Source organism: Notolepis coatsorum (assembly GCF_963971535.1).
Source record: "Notolepis coatsorum genome assembly, chromosome: 13".
Lineage (NCBI taxonomy): Eukaryota > Metazoa > Chordata > Actinopteri > Aulopiformes > Paralepididae > Notolepis > Notolepis coatsorum.
In genome coordinates this window covers 65,871,595-65,896,729 of record NC_140177.1, presented here as the reverse complement: position 1 = coordinate 65,896,729, position 25,135 = coordinate 65,871,595, and the positions used below count along the sequence as shown (strand labels likewise).

Genomic DNA, 25,135 nt, shown 5'->3' with positions numbered 1-25,135 from the left:
CCAAAATGGTAGACTTTTTGCCGTTCTGGAATGTTTACTGCCGGTTGGTGAAAAGAGCTCTGTCTCGTTTCTACACAATCAAGGTATTGTGGCCGCTGGCTTGGCACTTCTTAAAGGAACACGCCAACATTTTGGGAAATTAGCTTACCGTCTTCTCCAGAGAGAGACAAGAAGATGGATACCAGTTTCCTCTCTGTGCGTTCAGTAGAAGGCTATCTGGCTGCATGTTAGCCTAGCTTAGCACAATGAATGGAAGCGGACATGTACGGGCCTACGCCTTGTCCAACTAACACCTCTCCCGAAGGCTACCCATACATGTCCGCTTCCATTCATTGTGCTAAGCTAGGCTAACATGCAGCCAGATAGCTTTCTACTGAACGCACAGAGAGGAAACTAAATACTCTTAAATACTCTACCGCACAAAATGTAACCTCCTTTTAATCTTGGATTCCCCCAAACAATGTTGCTTCCTCCCCAAATATAAGGTGATTACTGATATCGTAAAATGCAGTGAAAATATATGAAAACCTTTATTTGGTAGGAAAAAAAGTTATCTTTTATTATTAGAAAAGAATCCAATCAAATCACTCCCAAAGGTCATTGCTGCGGTGATTCCGTACATGTAAACATTTGCTTGTTCTTTTTGATAGTGTACATATGTTCATTTCTATAAAGGCGTGAGTCTATTGATCCTAGAAGCACTAGTCAAACATATAAGGAAGAGAGGAACGGTACAAGTCCTGCAGCAGCAGTGAGATTTTGTAGGAAAATCCGCTCACATTTTGTGCTCTTATCCCGAATACATTATTATTATATTTCGACTGACAAACCTCAAGAAAAATAACCTACAGTTTTCACATTTGGTTATGGAAATGACATTGGCTTTACAGCATCGAGAGGCTCAATTGTGGCCTGCAAAAAAACATTAGTGATAACAATATAAAATGGAACTCATATGACATAAAACTTTTACAAACTTGTCTAACCAATGTACACTTTCATCGGGAGTAAGTGGGTTTCGGAGAAACAAAAAAAAAACTGCTATAAGCTAATACAGCAAGACACAGAGGACTAAAAAAACATGGACAAAAACAAGAAAAGCATCAAGTGTCTCGTATCGCAGGCTGTCACATCCCAACGCTCAGCATGCATCCCGAGTCTTACGCAGTGAGGGAACGTGTCCATTCTGTCAATCCGTCCACGTTGGACATTTGATGGTGGCGTTGCTGTACAGTACATGTTAGACGTTGTTATTGTACTTGTTGTTGCATTCGGTGGTAACGGTGATGTAGGTTCTGCATATAAGTCTTTTAAGAACATACCTTGGGTCCGATTATTTCCCATAAGGCCATCACATTACAGTAAGTCCCGGTAGAACTGACCCCTCGCCAGAGCAATGTCTCTCGGTAGCCTTCGCCACCGAGGAATCATCCAAGGAATCGTCAAGTATCTCCTCCTCCTTGTCTTGTGATGTCACGTCCCCGTAGTTACTATTTGATGACAGCTTGGATGTTTTGGCGGGATGTACTGTATCTGTTGACCAGTGCTCACTCTCTGAATATAAAAAGGTATAAAATAGTACCTTTCGTTTGCAGGAGGTCTGTGTCTGATATGTATTTGCGCAGTGCCTAAAGGTAGATATATGAAGTCGTTCCCTCTTGACGACGCAGCATGTGATCTTGGGCTGTGTGTCGTCTCTTGAAGGGGTGACATTACTGCATGATGACGTCAGGCTCGATGTTGAAGAGCAGGTCGTCGTTTCCTCTCCGGACCTCCAGTAACAGAGCTGTCTCCTCCAGCAGCGCCCCCTGGAGGTCAGCCGTGGTCAGCAGGGGACGGCCGTTCAGCTTCACGATGATGTCGGCGTCCTTGATACCTCCTCTGGCAGGACACACACACACACACACACACACACACACACACACACACACACACACACACACACACACACACACACACACACACACACACACACACACACACACACACACACACACACACACACACACACACACACACACACACACACACACACACACACACACACACACACACACACACACACACACACACACACACACACACACACACACACACACACACACACACACACACACACACACACACACACACACACACACACACACACACACACACACACACACACACACACACACACACACACACACACACACACACACACACACACACACACACACACACACACACACACACACACACACACACACACACACACACACACACACACACACACACAATTAGTAGGAGAATGGAAAATAAATAAGAGATTTCCTTTTTCACATACAGTCAGGTGGCAATTTGAATGGATCATTCATCATTCGGCGAAGTGCCCCTTTAACCCTTTCACTACCACACTACCAACGGGTTAACCCTTTCACTGCAACAATACAGAAGGTTAACCCTTTCACTGCCACACAACAACGGGTTAACCCTTTCACAACCACACTACAGAAGGTTAACCCTTTCACTAACACACTACAGACGGTCTTGTCAAATTATTTATTAAGATTTACTGTCCGCCATTGAGAATGATATGAGGAGCAATTGGAGGCATGTGTTACAATTTAACATCATCTACTGTTAACTTGTGAGATTAAACAAGTTAGCTTGCTTGATAGATTCATTGAGTAACTTTAACTGCATTAAAGCTGCAGTAGGCAACTTCGGAGAAATTTAAAGTTGACCTGCCCAGCAGAAATAAATCACATCACTTTTCACATGCACATGCAACAAAGGTTTTCCACAGACTCACAGAGGCACCAGTAGCTTTAAAGCTGAATAAAAAAAATATATAATATATATATAATAATACATTTAGCTAATTTCTTAAAAGCTGAATTAAGAAAATAATAATAGATTTAGCTCATTTCTCCAAAGTTGCCTATTGCAACTTTAACCTGCTGCCAAGGTTGGTTACTTTTTTCATCATTGCTATGTCTGATAGCTGCTGTCTCCCAGTAAAGGGACAGACATTTTGGAGGAATGGATTTGCTCATTAAAGCATTTCAGACGAGTAATGGATTTGCTCATTAAAGCGTTTCAGGTGAGGAATGGGTTTGATTATTAAGCGTTTCAGGTGAGGAATGGGTTTGATTATTAAAGCGTTTCAGGTGAGGAATGGGTTTGATTATTAAAGTGTTTCAGGTGAGGAATGGATTTGATTATTAAACCGTTTCAGGGGAGGAATGGATTTGATTATTAAGCGTTTCAGGTGAGGAATGGATTTGATTATTAAGCGTTTCAGGTGAGGAATGGGTTTGATTATTAAAGCGTTTCAGGTGAGGAATGGGTTTGATTATTAAAGCGTTTCAGATGAGGAATGGGTTTGATTATTAAAGCGTTTCAGATGAGGAATGGATTTGATTATTAAAGCGTTCCAGGTGAGGAATGGGTTTGATTATTAAAGCGTTTCAGATGAGGAATGGATTTGATTATTAAAGCGTTTCAGATGAGGAATGTATTTTGCTCATTAAAGCGTTTCAGGGGAGGAATGGATTTGATTATTAAACCGTTTCAGGGGAGGAATGGGTTTGATTATTAAGCGTTTCAGGGGAGGAATGGGTTTGATTATTAAACCGTTTCAGGGGAGGAATGGATTTGATTATTAAGCGTTTCAGGGGAGGAATGGATTTGATTATTAAGCGTTTCAGGGGAGGAATGGATTTGATTATTAAGCGTTTCAGGTGAGGAATGGGTTTGATTATTAAAGTGTTTCAGATGAGGAATGGATGCCACCTACTTCTGTGCAGGTGAGTTGGGAACCACTTCATGGACATAGATGCCACTGGTCACATCAGGGAAGTCTGGATTCTGCTGCTTCAACTCCGCCACCAGCCTAGAATACACACACATCATCATCATCATCATCATCATCATCATCATCATCATCATCATCATCATCATCATCATTATCATCAACAACCTCATCATCATTATCATCAACAACAACCTCATCATCATCATAATCATAAACAACCTCAATCTCATCAACAACAACAACCTCAACATCATCATAATCATAAACAACCTCAATCTCATCAACAACAACAACCTCATCATCCTCATCCTCATCATCCTCATTCTCAGTTATCTCTAGACTTACGCAGGTGTGATGGTCAACATCCTTATTCCAATGAAGCGCTTCTTTGTCGACCGCACGTCTGTCAATAAGAAACCATTTTACAAAAATGACATTACTTTTTTATTATTATTCTGTGGGGAGGGTGTTTCGTGGGGGGGGGCATACACGTCTGCATGTCTGTGTGTCTATCAGTTATCTGTGTGCGTGTGTGTGTAGCTGGAGCTCACCTTTTCTGTGTTTATCCATGGACTCCTCGAGGAAGCGCGTGATCCGGTCGGAGGGGATGGCGAAGGAGATTCCTGCTGCTACCTTCAGAGTGTTGATCCCTATCACCTCTCCATCCTGAGATGCACACACGGGAAGACAGGGGATCACAGTTGTTCCTTATATTACCTTCAGAATCTGATTGATTGATTGATTGATTGATTGATTGAAAACTTTATTAACAGATTGCAGAATGGGTACAGTACAGTACGGCTCAATACATACAATTGTTAAGAGGATGCAGACCTGAGAAAGACTTTCGTCTTGTTTCCATCAGGGTCCCCCATTTTCAATTCATCATATGACACACACGACATACAGATAGACAGTACTGCTACATCTATACATTTATGACATACCAGATTTTCAAATACAGTACTGTTTGTGATACTAAAAAAATCCAGAAAAAGAGTGTATATACATTTGACATAGAAACTGTACATTGGAGGAGGTTGGGTAGGTGGGGTGGGGTTGGGTGGGGCTGTACATTGGAATACTGACAAAGCCATGCTTGGTCTTTATTGTACAACTGGGTTAGGACATTTGTAGGGGCCAGTTTTGAATTGCAGTCTCCCGTAGGTGTTCTTTGAGAGTGTTTTTGAAGGTGGGTAGTGACATTGCCAAAACACTCATATACCTAATTATTTCACACATGGAACTTGATGACATCCTGAACAGTGGGCATTACAGATTCTGCTGTAGATCATGAATTAATCTATTCATGAAAGTGAACAAGAAGAAAATCCAATGCTTACCAAGTTGACTAGAGGCCCTCCGGAATTCCCATACTGTAAAACAAGAAAACAATCAGTGACTCCTCTCACTTCTGTCCTGTGTTATGCATGTATGGCTTTGTATCAGCCACTGTTACAGTATAGTATGTACTCAAGTAATGTGTGAGAGTATGTGTGAATGAGTGTGCATGTGCATAGGATATATATTCATTTGTTGCTTCATTATGTATAATCAGTCTAGTATTAGTATGTATTTATTGATAATATGATCAGTCTAATCTCATTATGTATTGATGATAGTCTAGTCTCATTATGTATTGATAATAGCACCAGTCTAGTCTCATTATGTATTGATAATATGATCAGTCTAGTCTCATTATGTATTGATAATAGCACCAGTCTAGTCTCATTATGTATTGATAATATGATCAGTCTAGTCTCATCATGTATTGATAATATGATCAGTCAAGTCTCATCATGTATTGATAATAGCACCAGTCTAATCTCATTATGTATTGATAATATGATCAGTCTAATCTCATTATGTATTGATAATATGATCAGTCTAATCTCATCATGTATTGATAATATGATCAGTCTAGTCTCATTATGTATTGATAATATGATCAGTCTAGTATCATCATGTATTGATAATATGATCAGTCTAGTCTCATTATGTATTGATAATATGATCAGTCTAGTCTCATTATGTATTGATAATATGATCAGTCTAGTCTCATTATGTATTGATAATATGATCAGTCTAGTCTCATCATGTATTGATAATAGCACCAGTCTAATCTCATCATGTATTGATAATAGCACCAGTCTAATCTCATTATGTAGTATTGATAATAGCACCAGTCTAATCTCATTATGTATTGATAATATGATCAGTCTAATCTCATCATGTATTGATAATAGCACCAGTCTAATCTCATTATGTATTGATAATATGATCAGTCTAGTCTCATCATGGTACCACATGGTACCACTGGGTAGTTTACTACAGGGTAGTTTAGTTAGGGTACAGGGTACTACATGGTACTACATGGTACTACATGGCACTACAGGGTACTACATGGCTCTACGTGGCTCTACGTGGCACTACATGGCACTACAGGGTACCACAGGGCACTACAGGGTACTACATGACACTACAGGGTACTACAGGGTACTACAGGGTACTACATGGCACTACATGGTACTATAGGGTACTACATGGCACTACGGGGTACTACATGGCACTACAGGGTACTACATGTCTGCTCCTTTGCAGCACCACAAACATGGGAACTCTCTAACTCTCCCCTCTCCCCCCCCCCCCCCCCCTTCCCCCTTCTCTCTGAGTGCCCGTCTCCTGGCGCTGACTAAGGTGATGGATGCCTCGGGGTCTTGGCCAAGATTGTAGTGACTGCTCTACATGCACCTCCGAGGCCTTGGATCAGTTATTCACCGCCGTCTGTCCGTGGTCCTGTCAACTGATTAACAGTATCAACAGACTGTTAACAGATTAACAGTCAACGCGGTTTCATTGCTGGGTTAAGTACTTCTATTCTATTCACATAATACGCCTACTTCATATATCTACTCCATTCACATATATGCCTACCACTTGTATCTATTGCTATGTCCGCCTACTACAATCTCATGAGCTGTCTAACGCCTGTCCCGTCTCCCTGTCTCCCTATGACTTGCTGTCCTGGAGTGTTGACCGGAGTGTTGGACGTCCCGTGACGAAGGCCGGGAGGTTGCGACCCCCTCTGCGTGCCCCCCTGTCTCCGGAGGTCTCGTAGTGGTGACCGGAGTGCCGGATGTCCCGCGATGACGTCGGGGAGTTCGCGACCCTCTCTGCGCCGCCCCTATCTCCCTGTCTCCGGCTGTCCCTGAGCAACGACCGGAGTGTTAAATGTCCCTTGACTAAGACGGGGAGGACGTGACCCTCTTTGCGCCGCCCCTGTGCCTCAAATAGATTCGCTATCAGCTCTATCTTTAATCTTTCAAAATGTTCAGTTGCTATCGCTATTAGCTCTATCTTTAATTTTTCAAAATGTACAGTTGCTATTGCATGCACTCATCTGTGTTCCACTACACACATGAGTGCATGCTTACCAACTGTCCGTCTGCAACACTACTATCACCAACATCTAAGAAGGGAGATCCCCCCTTGAATGGCCCTTCTAAGGTTTCTCTCCTCCACACTGCCTGTGGAGCTTTTTTTCTCTATTGTTAGGTTTTAGTGAGTTTTTCCTTACCTTCGCGTGGGGTATGTCTGGGAGTGCTTGCATTCTTTCATTTATTTGTATTCATCTAAAAATGTTTGGACCTTATGGTGTTCTTGTTCTGTTCTTGATTTATTGTTATGTTTTCTTCTTGACTTGTTTAAAGAAGATCTGTACGGCCCATGGGGACATTAACGTGTGTTGTCGGGCCCTATAAATAAATTTGATTTGATTTGATTTTGATTTGATCATGTATTGATAATATGATCAGTCTAGTCTCATTATGTATTGATAATATGATCAGTCTAGTCTCATTATGTATTGATAATATGATCAGTCTAGTCTCATCATGTATTGATAATAGCACCAGTCTAGTCTCATTATGTATTGATAATATGATCAGTCTAGTCTCATCATGTATTGATAATATGATCAGTCTAGTCTCATTATGTATTGATAATATGATCAGTCTAGTCTCATTATGTATTGATAATAGCACCAGTCTAATCTCATCATGTATTGATAATATGATCAGTCTAGTCTCATCATGTATTGATAATATGATCAGTCTAGTCTCATCATGTATTGATAATATGATCAGTCTAATCTCATCATGTATTGATAATATGATCAGTCTAGTATCATTATGTATTGATAATAGCACCAGTCTAGTCTCATCATGTATTGATAATATGATCAGTCTAGTCTCATCATGTATTGATAATATGATCAGTCTAGTCTCATTATGTATTGATAATATGATCAGTCTAGTATCATCATGTATTGATAATAGCAACAGTCTAGTCTCATTATGTATTGATAATATGATCAGTCTAGTCTCATTATGTATGAGTGTTCTCACATTGATAATAGCATCCGTCTGGACGTAGTCCATGTCAGAGTCCCTGATGCCCAGCTCCTTGCCATCCCGCTGGGCCGTGCTCACTATCCCCGTGGTAACCGTGTTCTGGAGGGCGAAGGGGCTACCGATGGCGACCACGAACTCCCCCGGCCTTAGGTCCGCACTGTGGCCCAGCAACAGGACTGTTAGCTTTTTCTAGAGAGAGAGAGCGAGAGAGAGAGAGAGAGAGAGAGAGAGAGAGAGAGAGAGAGAGAGAGAGAGAGAGACATTGTCATGGTAAAATAAATGTGTGGAGTGAGGAGGAGAGGGAAAAGGGAGGGAAGAACGGAGGTAAAGTGAAAACACATGTTCACGTGACAGATGGTGTGACCAAGATATGGTGATGGTTAGGAATGGTTTTAGGTGGAGTGTTTCTGGAGCCCACTACCCTTCCTCCCTCTCCTCCCTTTCTCTCTCCCTATCTCTCTCTCTCTATCACTCTCTCACTCTATCTCTCTCTGTATCTCTATCTATCTATCTATCTATCTATCTATCTATCTATCTATCTATCTATCTATCTATCTATCTATCTATCTATCTATCTATCTATCTATCTATCTATCTATCTATCTATCTATCTATCTATCTATCTATCTATCACTATCTCTCTCTTTATCACTCTTTCTTTCTTTTTCTCTCTCTCTCTCTCTCTCTCTCTCTCTCTCTCTCTCTCTCTCTCTGTATCTCTGTCTCTCCATCACTCTCTCTCTCACCCCCCCCCATCTGCCCCACTGTAATACATCATGTCTTGGTGCTGCTCGGCTACTAAAACAACACGTCACTACATCCTGAAATCCCCCTCCTCGTATCCCAGAAGTGGTACGGGCCGTGCGTGAATTGTACACCTGGCCGCGGCTCGTGCACCGCTTGGCACAGAGTGTTTCAGTTGTTGTGTTTGACCGCCACACCCTGTTACCACCACTATAAACACGTGTATGGCAGGTTGTGGGCAGACCGCGGACTCGGCCTCGGGTCTACTGACCTCGATGACATCCTCATTGAAAGACTCATTACCTCGCTGGAATTCCCCCTACCTCCTCTGACTTAGCGATGAGTCCTTCCCAGAATATTTGGGAGTTGCTACATGAACAATAGGAACAGTATGTAGGCTGTAAACGGGATGAGGTGGTGTCATCCCTACGCTAACCGCAAAGGAAGGTGAGTGTGTCTAATTTGTTGGTGACAAAGATCCATTGTGGATAAAGATAATGAACAGTAGCGTGAGCCCCACCGTATCACTATAAATCAGGGTCTACTCCTACTTTTTATTTTGCTGTCGACCTATATTGTCTCACTTGTCGGTGAATATTGCTTTTATTATGTATTGTTTACATTTGTACAATCGTCGTTTCTGTACATGAGGGAAACCTCAGAAGCTTACGATTTTAAATAAAGTTTGAAATGAATTTTTTTATATCTACTATATCCAGTGGGTCCTATAATATATGTATATATTGTATATATGTATATATTATAGGACCCACTGGATATAGTAGATATTAAATTTTTCATTTCAAACTTTATTTAAAATCGTAAAATACATATACATATACAATACAATACATATTATAACCTACTGACCTGTTGTCATGAGCTTGGACTAGGCTCAGCCATGTCACCCATGTTGAAAATAGTTTAATTGTAAAGAGTTGTAAGGATTCCTTGACCCTTTCAAGTGTACTTCAAAACAAAATAAAAAAGACTCTGGTGTGTGTCTGTGTGTGTTTGTGTATCTGTTTGTCTGCAGCAAATCTTACAAACTACAAGGTCGATTTGGCTGACAGCAGGCCAAGGAATCTTGAATATATTTAGTAATTTATTTGAATTATTTTTGAAGCATTACTGACACAGTCATTTGACACTGAAATCCCTCACCTCCTCACATGATAAGAACATAGGAAATTCTCACATCATAATATGAATTTACCTGTGGGTTAATTTTGATGGTAGCGATGTCAGACTTTTTGTCAATGTCCTTGATATTGGCCTCGTACACATCACCGTTGTGCATTTGCACCTACAGTGGAGAGGAGAGGAGAGAAGAGAAGAGAAGAAAAGAAGGAAAAGAAGAAGAGATATGAGAGAAGAGCAGTGAAGAGAAGAGAAGAAAGAAAAGAAGATGAGAGAAGAGAAATGAAGAGAATAGGAAAAAAGAAGGGAAGAGATTGATTGATTGATTTTTATTTATCTCAAACCAACACACAACTATCACAACAAATTAATAAAAGCTAAAACAATATACATACATACATATATCTACATACACACATACATACAAACACATACATATACACACACATACAAGAAGAGGAGAAGAGGAGAGGAGAAAATAGGAGAATAGAAGAGGTGAAGAGAAGAGAAGAGAGGAGAAGAAAAGAGAAGAGAAAATTAACATGTATACACAGTATTTCTGCACAATATCTACACACCAGTGTTGTTGATACAATTTATTGCATATTGCGTACATAACACATATAATATTGTGTTGTTATTATTTATGTTATTTCTAAAATTGGAAAAAACACTCCTAATGCTGAGTTACTGGGATAGTCTTCCTATGGCAGTATTTTTATTAGAATTTCGATTAGATCAGAATCAAAATGTTTGATTGATTGATTGAAAACTTTATTAACAGATTGCAGAATGGGTACAATAAAGTACGGCTCAATACAAACAACTACTAAGAGGATGCAGACCAGAAAAATACTTTCATCTTGTTTACATAAGGGTCCTCCATTTTCAATTCATCAAGACATTTATGACATACAAATATACAGTACTGTCTAAGAAAAATAGCTCATAAAAAAGAATATACATCCGAAGGGGAAGAAACTGTACATTGGAGGGGGTTGGGTGGGTGTGGGGGGGATTTTGACATTTACCGGGGCCAGTTTCTAATTGCAGCTACCCGTAGGTGCTCTTTGAGAGCGGTTTTGAAGGAGGGTAGGGATTCACATTCCTTTACGGCTGTGGGTAGGGCGTTCCACATTATTCAAGTTCTTTAGTTCTTTAGTTCTTTAATAGTTGTCATACAGAAGTACAGAATACTTTCATACAAAATGCTTCTTACTGTTACGCTCCAGAGACTGTGCTAGACAAGATAGTATCAAATAACATAATAACATAATATAGCATGAATTTAGAAGAAGAAAATGAGGTCACAGTGTTCGGTATAGACATATGTACAATGTTCTGAGTTACCATATAATATACAATACACAATACTATGCAGTGTACTAATGTACAGTACTATCTAGTGCAAAGCAGAAATGGGATGAGGTACAATTTTAGGTACAATTTACAGTAAGGTGTACGAGTTGTAGTGCAATCCTTCATCCATAAATATAAAGTGTGGGGAGTGGGTGCTACAGTGTGTTTGTTTAAAGTGGGTGTGTGCTATAAGTGTGTGGAGTGGGTGCTACAGTGTGTTTGTTTAAAGTGAGTGTGTGCGTGTGGATGTGTGTGCTATGTGCGTTTGGTGGTTGTTGTTGTGTAGTGTTCATTCATTGTTCGTTTAGCAGCCTGATGGCCTGGGGATAGAAGCTTCTTCTGAGTCTTTCTGTGCTCGCCTTGAGACTCCTGTATCGCTTGCCTGACCGCAGCAGTTCAAAGAGGCAGTTGTTCGGGTGACTGGAGTCTTTAATGATTCTCTTAGCCTTGCCCTTGCAACGCTTGTAGTAAATGTTCTGGAGGGTGGGGAGCCCCCCTCCAATTGTGCGTTCGGCTGAACGTGTCACTCTTTGTAGTGTGCTTTGGTCTTGTGCAGTGCTATTCCCAAACCAGGAGGTGATGTTGCCGGTCAAGATGCTCTCTATTGTACATGAGTAGAAGTTCTTAAGGATCTTCTGGCTGACTTGGAACTTCCTTAGGCGCCTGAGGAAGTAGAGGCGTTGTCGTGCCTTCTTCACAACACTGTTAATGTGTGTGGTCCATGTCAAGTCCTCGGATATGTAGGCTCCGAGGTACTTAAAGCTGTTGACTCTCTCAACCGGTGCCCCGTCGATGCTGAGGGGGCTGTAGTCCTTGACCCCCGACCTCCTGAAGTCCACAATCATCTCCTTTGTTTTGCTGACGTTCAGGGAGAGGCTGTTTTCCTGGCACCATCCCGCCAGGACCTTGACCTCTTCCAGGTAGGCCCTCTCGTCGTTGGCAGAGATTATGCCATTATTGTGGCATAATAGGTGTAGTCTGACACCTGCACGGTCCACCCGTTCAGGGATTGATCATTGGGAAAATGTATTATCGGCTATTGTAATAATTCTGCCTCATGAACATTGGCAAGCTTTCCATTTTTGCACAAAATGATTTCCCTTCTATCACTAACATTATAACCTATTTTCTGAAAATCCACCTAAAAATACATACCTAAGTAAATGGAAGATTGCTCCACTTCTACAAGGTCCATTTGCATGTTCTTGGTATCTAGGGACATCTATGGATCGCAGGGAATGTATTCCCAGTGTCAGAAATATTGTGTCTGTTACTAGGCTTGAGTACATTGTGATGAAACAAAGGAGAATATAAATTATGTTTTTTCTTTGCATCTTTGACAGTGAATAACACCATGCTAAAAATGACCAGACATGAAAAACTGCCACTGAGTTCAGTACCTTCTTGAGATCACGTGTACAAAAAATCTAAGGAAATGAATAAAGGGAAGATGATTAAACAGAAGGTTTTGTAGATACAGTACTGAATTCTGCCATCCGGACACATGCTATTTGAAATAGTATTATAGAATATAGAATAGCAGGCCTATAAATTACCTTATTATAGCCATGTTGCACATCTATGGATCGGGCCAAATCTACTCGTTCCAATGACAGAGTTCAATTTGGATTTAGTCTCACCAGGCGTGCAGGAAGAACTGAGAATTAAATCTACTGTCTCCGTCTTATCAGCTACACACAAAGGACTATGTCGGGCACTGCTGAAGTCGAGGATATTTATGAAAGGCGAGAATACTTTATACTTAATTTTGAGTTTTAACGAGACGGAAGACGACAGTGGTTTTGGTCGTGTGAGTAATAGCACAGCTCCAGGACAACGGAACTGCCCCGTGTAGGAGAGAGCGACGGAAGCTGCCCCGTTTAGGAGAGAGCGACAGACAGCTCTCCTGTATGATATTTCATAAAGACCCCGGTTGTGAAGTGAGTGACCCACCATCACCACCACCACCACCATCACCACCACCATCACCACCATCACCACCACCACCACCACCATCACCACCACCACCACCATCATCATCATCACCACCACCACCAGCTAAGTACCTAGCTTAGCTTCAGCTTAGCCTAACCTGAAAAGAAATAAAGGAAGATGCCGGGACTCGGCTCTCCCACAGAATGTACTAATTGCTTGGAGATGAGAAAGAGGATTGTAGAGCTGGAGGCTCGGGTTTCTACCCTGTACCAAATACAGCAGGATGAGCAACTCATTGACTCTATTTATGAAGCTACTACAAATATAGCCAACAATACCATGATTGAGAACTGGCCTATGCTAGTAGCTACAGAACAGCACCACCCAAAAGACGGTCCTTGGCACAACCAAGGAGCTAGACCAAAGCAGTGGATCACCGTCAAGGATAAAAAGAGAAATAAACGATCCAGGACCTCACCCCCGGTACCGCCAGGAAATAGTTTCAACCTACTCTCGGAAACACGCATATCAACACCCAAGGCAAAGAGACATAGAAGCGTAGCTAACAACGCTAACGAAGAAAACAGCGAGCGTAACGGAGCTCACGCTAACGACGCTAATAGCAAGAATACCGGAGCTCACGCTAACACTAGCGAAGCAAACAGCTGGCATGCCGGAGCTCACACTAATGCTAGCGAAGCACACGCTAACGACGAGACGACGAGGAAAACAGAGCCACTAGCGACACGGCTGGCAAACACGACCCAGACCGAGCGAACGGCTAACAGCGAAGAGACTATCATGCGCCGAGAACGTCGCGGTAGCCAACGCCGAAGGTACGGGACCAGCGTTAACATGCCGGCTATTGAGAAGGCTAACGAGGCTTCACCAAGGCCACAGGACTGTGGAAAGAACCGGCAGACTAGGCCTAGCCCAAAAACAAACGGCCCCAAAACTGTTGGAAAGAAAAATGCTAACCTCATACAGAAAATAGACTGCATACTGATTGGAGATTCCACAACAAGGTATGTGGAGATGGCAAACACAGAAAATATCTGTCTAGACAATACAACTGTGAAAGAGCTAGCCGAAAAACTTCCAACACTAATCAGACCGGGAATAACAAAAATTGTCATTCACTCTGGATCGTTTGACATCCTGCGAAAGAAGACTGGCACAGAGACTTTGAAAGACGATTTCACACGTTTAATGAACACACTAGACAAACATCAGTCTGTGTACACAAACACTGATGTGTCCATCAGTGGACCAATTGCATGCTTTCGCAGAGGACAGGAAGCATTCAGTCGACTCCTAAATTTTAATTCATGGTTAGGGGCTGCATGTCTCGTACACGGCCTGAAATTCATTGACAACTTCAATGTTTTCTGGAATAACCCAGAACGTTTTCAAAGAAATGGCTTCTTCCCAAATCGCTTAGGTTCAAAGCTCCTATCAGCAAACATGCGTCATGCCTTGATGGCCTCCAAGAATATTAAGCTCATACCAGCACGAGAGATAGTCATGAAGGACACAATCTCACCACGAAGTACAGCACAAGACGTCCCGTCCCCGTCCCCCATATCACACAAGGCCATCTCGTCTGATCAAATGTCCCCGAAAGCACAGTACGGTACAGTATAGCACAATTACCATGCCATCTCTCAAAACATACAAGTAATCATAACTAGCCAATGGCATGGTGAAAAATATACGCCACCAATGCGTTTACCTGCTATTAACCTCAGGGCCATCACGGTCAAACCAAAGCAGACCTCCTCTAAAGAAGTCCAACAAATAAAATTAGCTTTCCTAAATGTCAGATCACTGAATAATAAAACATTCTTAGTAAATGATCTGATTAAAGAAAATAACTTAGATTGCATCTGCCTAGTAGAGACATGGCTAAATAATGACACAGCTACATCAATAATGATAGAAGCTTGTCCACCAGACTATAACTTTTTTCAAATACCCAGAAAAAATAAAAGGGGCGGAGGAGTTGCAGCAATCTTCTCCTCAAAACTCTTGTTTAGAATCACAGAACTAGGCGAGTTCATGTCAATGGAATATCTTGCCATTGAACTAAAAACAGAATCAACTATTATTGTCACAATATACCGCCCGCCTAGACACTCACCAATATTTATACAGGAGCTCTCTGAACTGATCTCACTATGTGTTACCGGATATGATAAGGTGATCCTAAATGGAGACCTGAACATCCATTTTAATAAGAAAACAGACTCCAAAACTATGGAACTAAAAAATCTACTGGATAGCTTTGACCTAATACAGCATATAACAAATGCAACTCACCGGCTTGGGAATACACTAGACTTAGTTATAACAACTGGGCTAAGCATAACAAATATCTCAATAACTGAATTACCTCTCTCCGACCATCACTGTATATTTTTTGATACTCAAATAACCCTTACTAAAACAAAAAAAGAAATCATAGTTAAAAAGAGGCTCCTAAACGACAAAGCTGAATCAAAGTTAATTGATCTTATCAGACTACATGAACCACACAATCATGACAGCTCTCTAAATGAAATGGTAGAAAATCTCAATGATGCAATGTCATCTATATTAAATTCTGTCGCCCCATTAAAAACGAAAAAGAAGAAAACTAGAGCCTCGCCCTGGTTAAACTATAATACGGTCAACGAAGAAAAAAGGAAATGTCGTGCAGCGGAGCGAAAATGGAGAAAAACAAAAACCACCATATGCTGTGATATATACAAAGATGCTTTAACTGCTTATAATAAAACCATCCGCTTAGCAAGGAAAGATTACTTCTCTAAAATCATTACAGAAAATGCTGGAAACTCCAGAATCCTCTTTTCCACTATTAATGTACTACTCAACACTGCCCCTACACCTCCTCAGTCATCAACGGTTAAGTGTGAAGAACTTGCACTATTCTTTAACAACAAAATAACCTTGATCAGGGCCAGCATTACTCATGATGGAAATAAAGTTGATTGCGGCAAACCGTGCAATGTAACCATGAGAAGTTTCACATGCATCACATTAGATGTACTCTGCAAAACTGTCTCAGAATGTAACTCCTCCACCTCAGACATTGACCCTATACCTACAGCTTTCTTCAAACGGGTATTTAATAGTGTTTCAAGCCCTGTGCTAGATATCATAAACACTTCCCTTAGGACTGGTATTTTCCCGGATGCCTTTAAAACAGCAGTTGTAAAGCCATTACTAAAAAAACCTAACTTGGATAGTAATGAAATGGCAAATTATCGTCCAATATCCAACTCCATCCTTATCCTGTTAGATCTCAGTGCAGCATTTGATACAATCGATCACGATATTCTAATCGATCGTCTTGAAAACCATGTCGGTTTCTCAGACCATGTGCTGGGCTGGTTTAAAACATACATCAGAGGGAGGAAATTCTATGTTAAACTAGGAGATCACATGTCTGATATATACGACAACAACTATGGAGTTGCACAAGGGAGTTGCTTAGGTCCTTTACTCTTCTCCCTTTACATGTTACCGCTGGGTGATATCATCAGAGAACATAATGTAGATTTCCATAGCTATGCGGATGATACACAACTGTACATATCTGCTGAACCAAATGATACAGCGATTAGCTCCATTACAGACTGCTTACTGGCAATAAATAAATGGATGAGTAAGAACTTCCTGAAACTAAACGAGAACAAAACTGAAATTCTAATTATCGGCTCCAAAACTAAAAAAGAAACATTAATAAAGAACCTGGGGGGACTAACCCCTTGGATCAAATCTGAGGTCACTAGTCTTGGGGTTATCATAGATTCAGAACTGAACTTCAATTCTCATATTAGTGACGAAAACATCGTTCTTCCATCTCAGAAATATAGCAAAAGTACGACCATTTATTAATCAGAACGATGCTGAGAAGCTAATTCATGCATTCATATCTAGCCGGTTAGACTACTGTAATGCACTTTTCACAGGTCTCCCTAAGAAAACCACAGAGAGGCTTCAGCTAATCCAAAACTCTGCAGCCCGACTGCTAACTAGAACCAAAAGGAGAGAGCACATTAGTCCAGTCCTAGCCGCTTTACACTGGCTTCCTGTAACATTTAGAATTGACTTTAAGGTCCTTCTCCTTACATACAAAGCTCTAAATGGACAGGGACCTAGCTACATCGCCAACACTCTAATAAATTACACACCAGCAAGAACACTGCGATCATCAGCTGCTGGACTACTAGAGGCTCCCAGAAGCAGTCAAAAGAGGATCGGTAATGCAGCCTTTATCAACTATGCCCCAAAACTATGGAACAAACTACCCCAAAACATCAGGGAAGCCAACTCGCTAGACATCTTTAAAAGACAGCTTAAAACCTATCTCTTTGCTCAGGCATTTCACTGATAGATATCTGCTACCACCTAGTGGCAAGAGGAAACATCAGGGATATCCTGACACAACTTGTATTTATTCTTACCCTGCCTACTCTTTTACACTGCCTATCAAATTCATGTGTCGGTTATTGCACTTTTTACTTCTTACTGATGACTATTTTTAAACTGAATCATTTTAAACTATTCTTATTATTTGCTAGATCCAAATGTGAAACACTGATTATTTATGATTCTTATTATTTGCTAGATCCAAATGTGAAACACTGTGATTATTTGTTCATGAATTACAGGAGTATTACTGAATAGAGAGCCTATTAGGATGCTAGATCCTAATGTGAAACACTGTGATTTGCCATATCTTGCTATGCTCGCTCATGCCTGTATTTTTTATGTCCGTTCTATTTTATAATTTTTTGACTATTTTTAAACTGAATCATTTTAAACTATTTTTACTATTTGTGTTACTGAAAACTGTAAGCGGAGAGCCTATTGGGATGCTAGATCCTAATGTGAAACACTGTGATTCTACCTGTCTATCTTTTTATGCTCGCTTATGCCTGTATTTTTTGCTGTTGTGAAGCACTTTGAACTGCAACCTCTGTATGAAAAGTGCTATACAAATAAAGTTATTATAATACAGTCAGCTTTTTTTTAGGAGGTGGGTTTTAGGAGTAAGGCCAAGCAGTAGTCTGACCAGTTTGTTTTGTGATGTGTGTAGCCTTGTTTTTAGGGCCTTTGAGGTGCTTTGGTACCATGAGGTGCAAGCATAGTCGTAGAACCCTTGAATGATTGCTCCTGTTAGACTAGAGTCTTCAAGGTATTCTTGTTTACCAGAGAGGAGATCCTGTACAAGAATCTTGTTCGTTGGTTGACTTTTTTGATTACATTGGTTGCCATTTTGTCACAGGAAAGATTTGCCTCTAGGATGGAACCCAAGTAGGTAATTTCATCTTTCCTTGTGACAATATTGTCACCCACTGTAACCGAAAAGCCGTCGAGTTTGCTATTTGATCCAAAGAGAATGGATTCCGTTTTGATAGTTTGTTATCAGTGAGCCAGGTACAGATTCTGCCGAGTTCAGAGCTGAGGGCTTTTTCAACCTGCAACTTGTCCCTGTCAGAGACCAGCAGGGCTGAGTCGTCCGCGAACAGGAACAAGTTGCAGTCACAAGCTGATGACATGTTATTTGCATAAATTAGGAACAGTAAAGGTCCTAGTATGCTTCCTTGTGGAACACCACAGCTCACTGGGAGAGAGGGGTGTAAGATCCTGATCAAACTGGCCAGTATCACGTCTTCGTCTGTTTGGCCCTCCATCCAATTCCTCTGCGTTGTGTCATTTTAATGGTCCTGACGTCTCTCCGACACTGGCTGATAAGATCCTTATCTCCCCCGTTAGTGCAATCCATAAACCATACTAATTCTCCACCTCCGTAAGAATTCGACACTTCGACACCGTGAAATACCTTATGAGGAAAAGCGTTGTTTTATTGCTATAAACAGAACCTCATAATCAGATGTTATCAGATGTTATCAAATTGTATCGTCCTTGAAGAGTCTATTCTAATGATCTTTCGGTGTGTTTGTCTATCGTCCTTTTGTTATTCAGTCCAATAGTGTTCAGGCCTGGTCTTTAGCCTAACCCTCCTTGCGTTAGCCGAAGCTAGTGATGATGTGGCATTCTCCCCCCCCCCCCCTCCTCTCTGTGATGAGAGGAGAGAGTGTCTTCTGTGTGATCAGATGTTATACTCGCTCTTGGTCAGATTCTAGTCTGCCTTACACCCGGAAACACCGTTCGACTTATAGATCCTCGCCGTAGCAACGATAGCCCACCCCTTTCTGGTTGTCATGTGCCGCGTTGTCATGACAACTGCGTTAATAACCTTTCACACCATTAAACGTTTCATTAAGATGAACCTCTCTCCCTCCTGCTCTGGGAGACACTCGCTCTTATCTCAGATGTTCTTCCAAGGAATGTCAACAAACATTCTCTCGCTGGCAGTGTGGTGCTCACTCGCTCTGAACCAACCTCTGCTAAGCCAAACACATTTCTGCCCTCTCTGACCTGGCACCGTTAAATGCTACTATCTTCCCCCAATCTATACATCACATACATTGAAAAAGCACCCCAAATCCTTCATTCCCCCCTTTGATTCTTAATCAACCTTCAGAATCAACCGACTACTTGGTTTTTCAATTAATTATACACAAAAATAGACTCATAACAATGAGGGCCCCGCCGTCTGCTGTTTTCCTTGTTTTCCATTACCCGCATCACACCCAAACCAGAAAGGATAAACAACGGTCATGGAGGAGAGAGAGAGAGAGAGATGCAGAGAAAAACACAGATTGCAACTTTTCAGACGACACCCCTAAACCCTTCGGCCCCCCTATTAGGTACCCCACGTCCAAATCAGAGCGCTCCCTTCCCTCTTACAGTACACCTCCCATCTTGGGCCGGTCCCGTCTTCTAGGGCAAGGGCCCCTTTCAGTGACGGCTCCTTTCCTGAGCTGGTCCCCCTCCCAGAGCGCGGTCCCCTAGGCAAAAAGGTCTCCCCTGGTCTGCTCCTGCTCAGTGTCTCTGGCTGTCCTCTCCACATCTGCTCCTCCACCGCCGCCATCTCCTCTCTCTCGTCGTGGATAATCTGTGTACCAGGCTGCGGTGCCTGGCCCCTGCGGCTTCCTCCTCCTCCAGTCTGTCTCCTGGTCGTCTCCACCGCTGTTGAAAGCAGAAACACAACACCGGCAGTCGTCTGTACATTCGACTTCCCTTGTTTTGCTATTAGTCTACCACCTTCTCCACACCTATTATCCATCTTACAGGGCGGTTCCCTGTTTGTTGTCTTCCGGCGTGACACTTGCAGTTTCCGATACCCACTCCGCGCAACTCTTCATCCCAGTTTGACCCCCAGCGCACGCCAGTTCTTCTGGTGACGTGTCTTCTGAAGACCCTGCCTATCTATTAGGTGTGAGAAGGCCCCACTGGAATTCAAACTCCCTCTTTATTCCATAATTAACCCATTCAAATAACTGCACCATCTTTCTGTGCAATTCTTATTTAATCCATTGTATAATTAAACTCTATATCTAATATTATTATTATAATAGATCCACTCAGTTTCTACAGTAGATTGACTATTGAATCACTCCCCCACTCCGCCACTAGATGGTAGTACAGGCCTATCTCTAAATATTCCCCTATGGGTAATGAAAACTCCCCAGCACTACCCCCCCTCCGCCACTAGGTGGCGACCTACTCCTCCTCCATGGTGTTTTAGTTGACGTGTCATTTCCTGGTTCTTATCTGTTGTTATCTCCTCGTGGCGCTCACGGCCATCTTGTATCATCCTCCTCGTGGCCCCTTTTGCGGCCATCTTGTCTCGCTCATAATGGCTACTCTCAAACAAACAAACGCTGCCCTCCTTTTTCAAGGCCTAACAACAAAACAAACTGTTTCTTAGAGTCTTGTCGGCCAAACAGGTCATAATGATGTCTGCAGGTCACATGACAATAGATGATCTACTAACATGCAAGTACTGAACAGGTCAAAAATAGACTGAATGCCAAATGACGGTAGGTCTGAAAAACGTAGGTAGATTCTCCCGACTCACAGTCCCGCGTTCCCGCCTCTTGCGAGGAAAACAACCCTTATATTACAGACCAACAAAAATGGAATTAACCCCTTAGAACACTGCCTTCCTTCACCGGCCCGTTTGTTTTTCATTCCCTGTAGATAAAACCCATCTTGGTTTTTCAAAACACCATGGCTCTCTGCTCATATTATCACAGCTGGCTTCTCTGTCGCTACTTATTTACGGATGCACTATCTGTTCGTTTTTATTTGGCTTAAAAGATCAAAACAACCATGTGTGCACAGTGAACTCACATCTTTCTCCGGAGCGCTGTTTCTCCTACAGCGCTGGTCCGCCTCATGACCGCTCGACTCGACGCTCTCTCCCAGGGCTGGCCGGCCTTGCTTCGATCATGATTCTCCCACACACGATGACTGTTGTCCACTGTCGCCCCATTATTGAAAAAGTCTTTTTCCGTTGTTCTTATCTCTCGGCAACCAACTGCTCCCGTTGTTTTAATCTCTTGCAAATCTGGGTCACGGCACCAACTGTAAGATCCTGATCAAACTGGCCAGTATCACGTCTTCGTCTGTTTCGCCCTCCATCCAATTCCTCTGCGTTGTGTAATTTTAATGGTCCTGACGTCTCTCCGACACTGGCTGATAAGATCCTTATCTCCCCCGTTAGTGCAATCCATAAACCATACTAATTCTCCACCTCCGTAAGAATTCAACACTTCGACACCGTGAAATACCTTATGAGGAAAAGCGTTGTTTTATTGCTATAAACAGAACCTCATAATCAGATGTTATCAGATGTTATCAAATTGTATCGTCCTTGAAGAGTCTATTCTAATGATCTTTCGGTGTGTTCGTCTATCGTCCTTTTGTTATTCAGTCCAATAGTGTTCAGGCCTGGTCTTTAGCCTAACCCTCCTCGCGTTAGCCGAAGCTAGTGATGATGTGGCATTCTCCCCCCCCCCCCCCCCTCCTCTCTGTGATGAGAGGAGAGAGTGTCTTCTGTGTGATCAGATGTTATACTCACTCTTGGTCAGATTCTAGTCTGCCTTACACCCGGAAACACCGTTCAACTTATAGATCCTCGCCGTAGCAACGATAGCCCACCCCTTTCTGGTTGTCATGTGCCGTGTTGTCATGACAACTGCGTTAATAACCTTTCACACCATTAAACGTTTCATTAAGATGAACCTCTCTCCCTCCTGCTCTGGGAGACACTCGCTCTTATCTCAGATGTTCTTCCAAGGAATGTCAACAAACATTCTCTCGCTGGCAGTGTGGTGCTCACTCGCTCTGAACCAACCTCTGCTAAGCCAAACACATTTCTGCCCTCTCTGACCTGGTACCGTTAGATGCTACCATCTTCCCCCAATCTATACATCACATACATTGAAAAAGCACCCCAAATCCTTCAGGGGGGACAGTGTACCGTTCACCTCCACCATCTGTTCTCTCCCCTCCAGGTAGGATTGCATCCAGCTCACTGATGAACTATCAAAACCAATCGCTTTTGGAGTGATTGACAGTGTCGAAAGCCTTTTGGAGGTCCAGCATGACCATGCCGCAGTATTTTCCCGCGTCCACCTCGGGTTTATGTGGTTGTTCAAATAGAGAAGGCATGTGTCAGTGGAATGGGATGTTTTGAAGCCAGATTGGAATTTGTAGATTAACTTTTTTTCCGCAAGGTACTTTTCGACCTGTTCGTAGACAATTTTTTCCATAACTTTCGAGATGGAGGTAAGAATATAAACAGGGCGGTAGTTGCCTGGGTCTAATTTGCTGCCTTTTTTGTGCAGGAGGGTCACACTAGGGTGATGGTGGCTGCTGAGTCTATGAGGAATCTGGAGGGGATATTGTCATGGCCAGGGGCCTTGTTAGGTTGGAGGGCGCTCAGTTTTTTGAACACCTCATCAGTTGTTGTTTTTGTTTTCCTCAGTTTTATCATTGACGAGATTTTTTTGTGCAGATTTGATCATGGTTAATCCGTGTCAGCTGGCCTGGACTCCTCCACTGGTCACATCATCACAAGACTCTATCATGTCAAGAGGTAAATTAAATTAGTTATTTCTAATGTTATTTTGGCTCCCTTTGTACATTCTTTCCCAGCCATGTTGTGTGGTGCTGTTGACAACAAAGCATAAAACCGAAAAGACAGATAATAGAAAGAATAAAGATCTGTCTTATCTTACCTTAACTTACCATATCTTATCTTATCATATCTTACCTTATCTTGTCTTATCTTATCATGTCTTATCTTATCTTATCGTATCTTACCTTATCTTGTCTTATCTTATCGTGTCTTATCTTATCTTATCGTATCTTACCTTACCTTACCTTACTTACCTTATCTTACCTTACCTTATCGTATCTTACCTTACCTTACTTACCTTACCTTATCTTACCTTACTTACCTTATCTTATCTTACCTTATCGTATCTTACCTTACCTTACTTACCTTACCTTATCTTACCTTACCTTACTTACCTTATCTTATCTTACCTTATCGTATCTTATCTTACCTTATCTTACCTTACCTTACCTTATCTTATCGTATCTCTTAAGAGGAGGGGTATATACCTTAAGATGCTGACGGCCGGACACAGGTGTGATGCTGGACACAACATGAGCGTTGGTCACGATCAGACCCACTTCTGACATCACGAAGCCCGACCCGCTTGACAGAGGGACATTGCGGCCAAACAGAGGGTGCCTGAATGGGGGTCAAAGGTTACATTTATGTCAGTGTGTCATAAGCAGCTTAGAGCGGAGAGCACAAGCAAAGCATAATATATAATAAGAAAATATTATATTAGTCGTCGGACCAGGACATCCAAACAACGGTGTCAAAATAAATGTTTTTCTGACGTCAGTCTTTTGACCAAAGTTGTTTCAACTGCAGTGTTGAGATAAAGACAAGGATTCTTCAAATACACACTAAGAATACAACTGCTCCAAAAATTGGTAAAGACACTCCTAATGCAGAGTTACTGGGATAGTCTTCCTATAGCAGTATTCAGATTAGAATTGAGATTAGATCAGAAGATCTTGGATTGAATGAAATGGCTAATCCGTGTCAGATGACCTGGACTCTTGCTGGGATATCTCATCATCACAAGACTATCACGTCAAGAGGTAAATTAAATAAATACGAAATCTAAAATAAAAACGCTAGAGGTTTATGGACATGTTAACGTGCAAAAGCAATGCATATCGCTGTTGTCGGTGCAAAATCCTTGTGTCTCCACATTTTCATATTTACGCTTGAATTGAAAGTTGAGTTCTCAGTGTGTTATGACAGCCCAGCCTCGCTTAAAATTATGTAAATAAAGTACTATTCGATAGGGATGCCCCGATCGATCGGCCAGCGATCGGTATCGGCCGATATTCAGTATAAATATGAGATCGGTGATCGGTGATAATGCTTTATTTTCGCTGATCGTCAAAACCGATCGAAAAACATGATCCAATTCTTAGCGGAGATCTCACTGCTGACTTCTCGCTCAGACACACAGAGCTGCTTGCAGCGTACGGCTCCTCCTCATCCTCCTGCACCTCCCGCACCCATGTAAACAAGAGGCTCCAGCTGCCTCCGGCAACAGTCTGCTCTAGTGCATGTGACGTGAGCTAATGTTGGCTACCTACCGAGCTAACGTTACATTGATTCGATGCATATTCGAGCTGAGGGCATGCTGAATGTGATTTATACCAATAGGGTCCAGCTGCAGCGCCGGAGAATCCTGGTCGTAGCTGGAGGCTACTCGAGTACACACAG

The 25,135-nt window shown here is 42.0% G+C and overlaps 1 protein-coding gene across 1 annotated transcript in view; it reads right to left on the bottom strand.

The window, feature by feature from the left end:
• Positions 1-535: 535 nt before the first annotated feature.
• The window catches only part of htra3b (HtrA serine peptidase 3b), a 45,159-nt gene continuing 20,559 nt past the window's right edge, over positions 536-25,135 (bottom strand). The window contains exons 3-10 of the mRNA XM_084328077.1: positions 23,941-24,073; positions 10,172-10,261; positions 8,206-8,400; positions 5,143-5,175; positions 4,351-4,465; positions 4,145-4,202; positions 3,782-3,877; positions 536-1,881 (exon numbers count right to left, since the gene is read on the bottom strand). Coding sequence (XP_084184203.1) covers positions 1,713-1,881; positions 3,782-3,877; positions 4,145-4,202; positions 4,351-4,465; positions 5,143-5,175; positions 8,206-8,400; positions 10,172-10,261; positions 23,941-24,073 — 889 coding nt within the window. The 3' untranslated portion in view covers positions 536-1,712. The remainder of the gene's footprint in view (positions 1,882-3,781; positions 3,878-4,144; positions 4,203-4,350; positions 4,466-5,142; positions 5,176-8,205; positions 8,401-10,171; positions 10,262-23,940; positions 24,074-25,135) is intronic.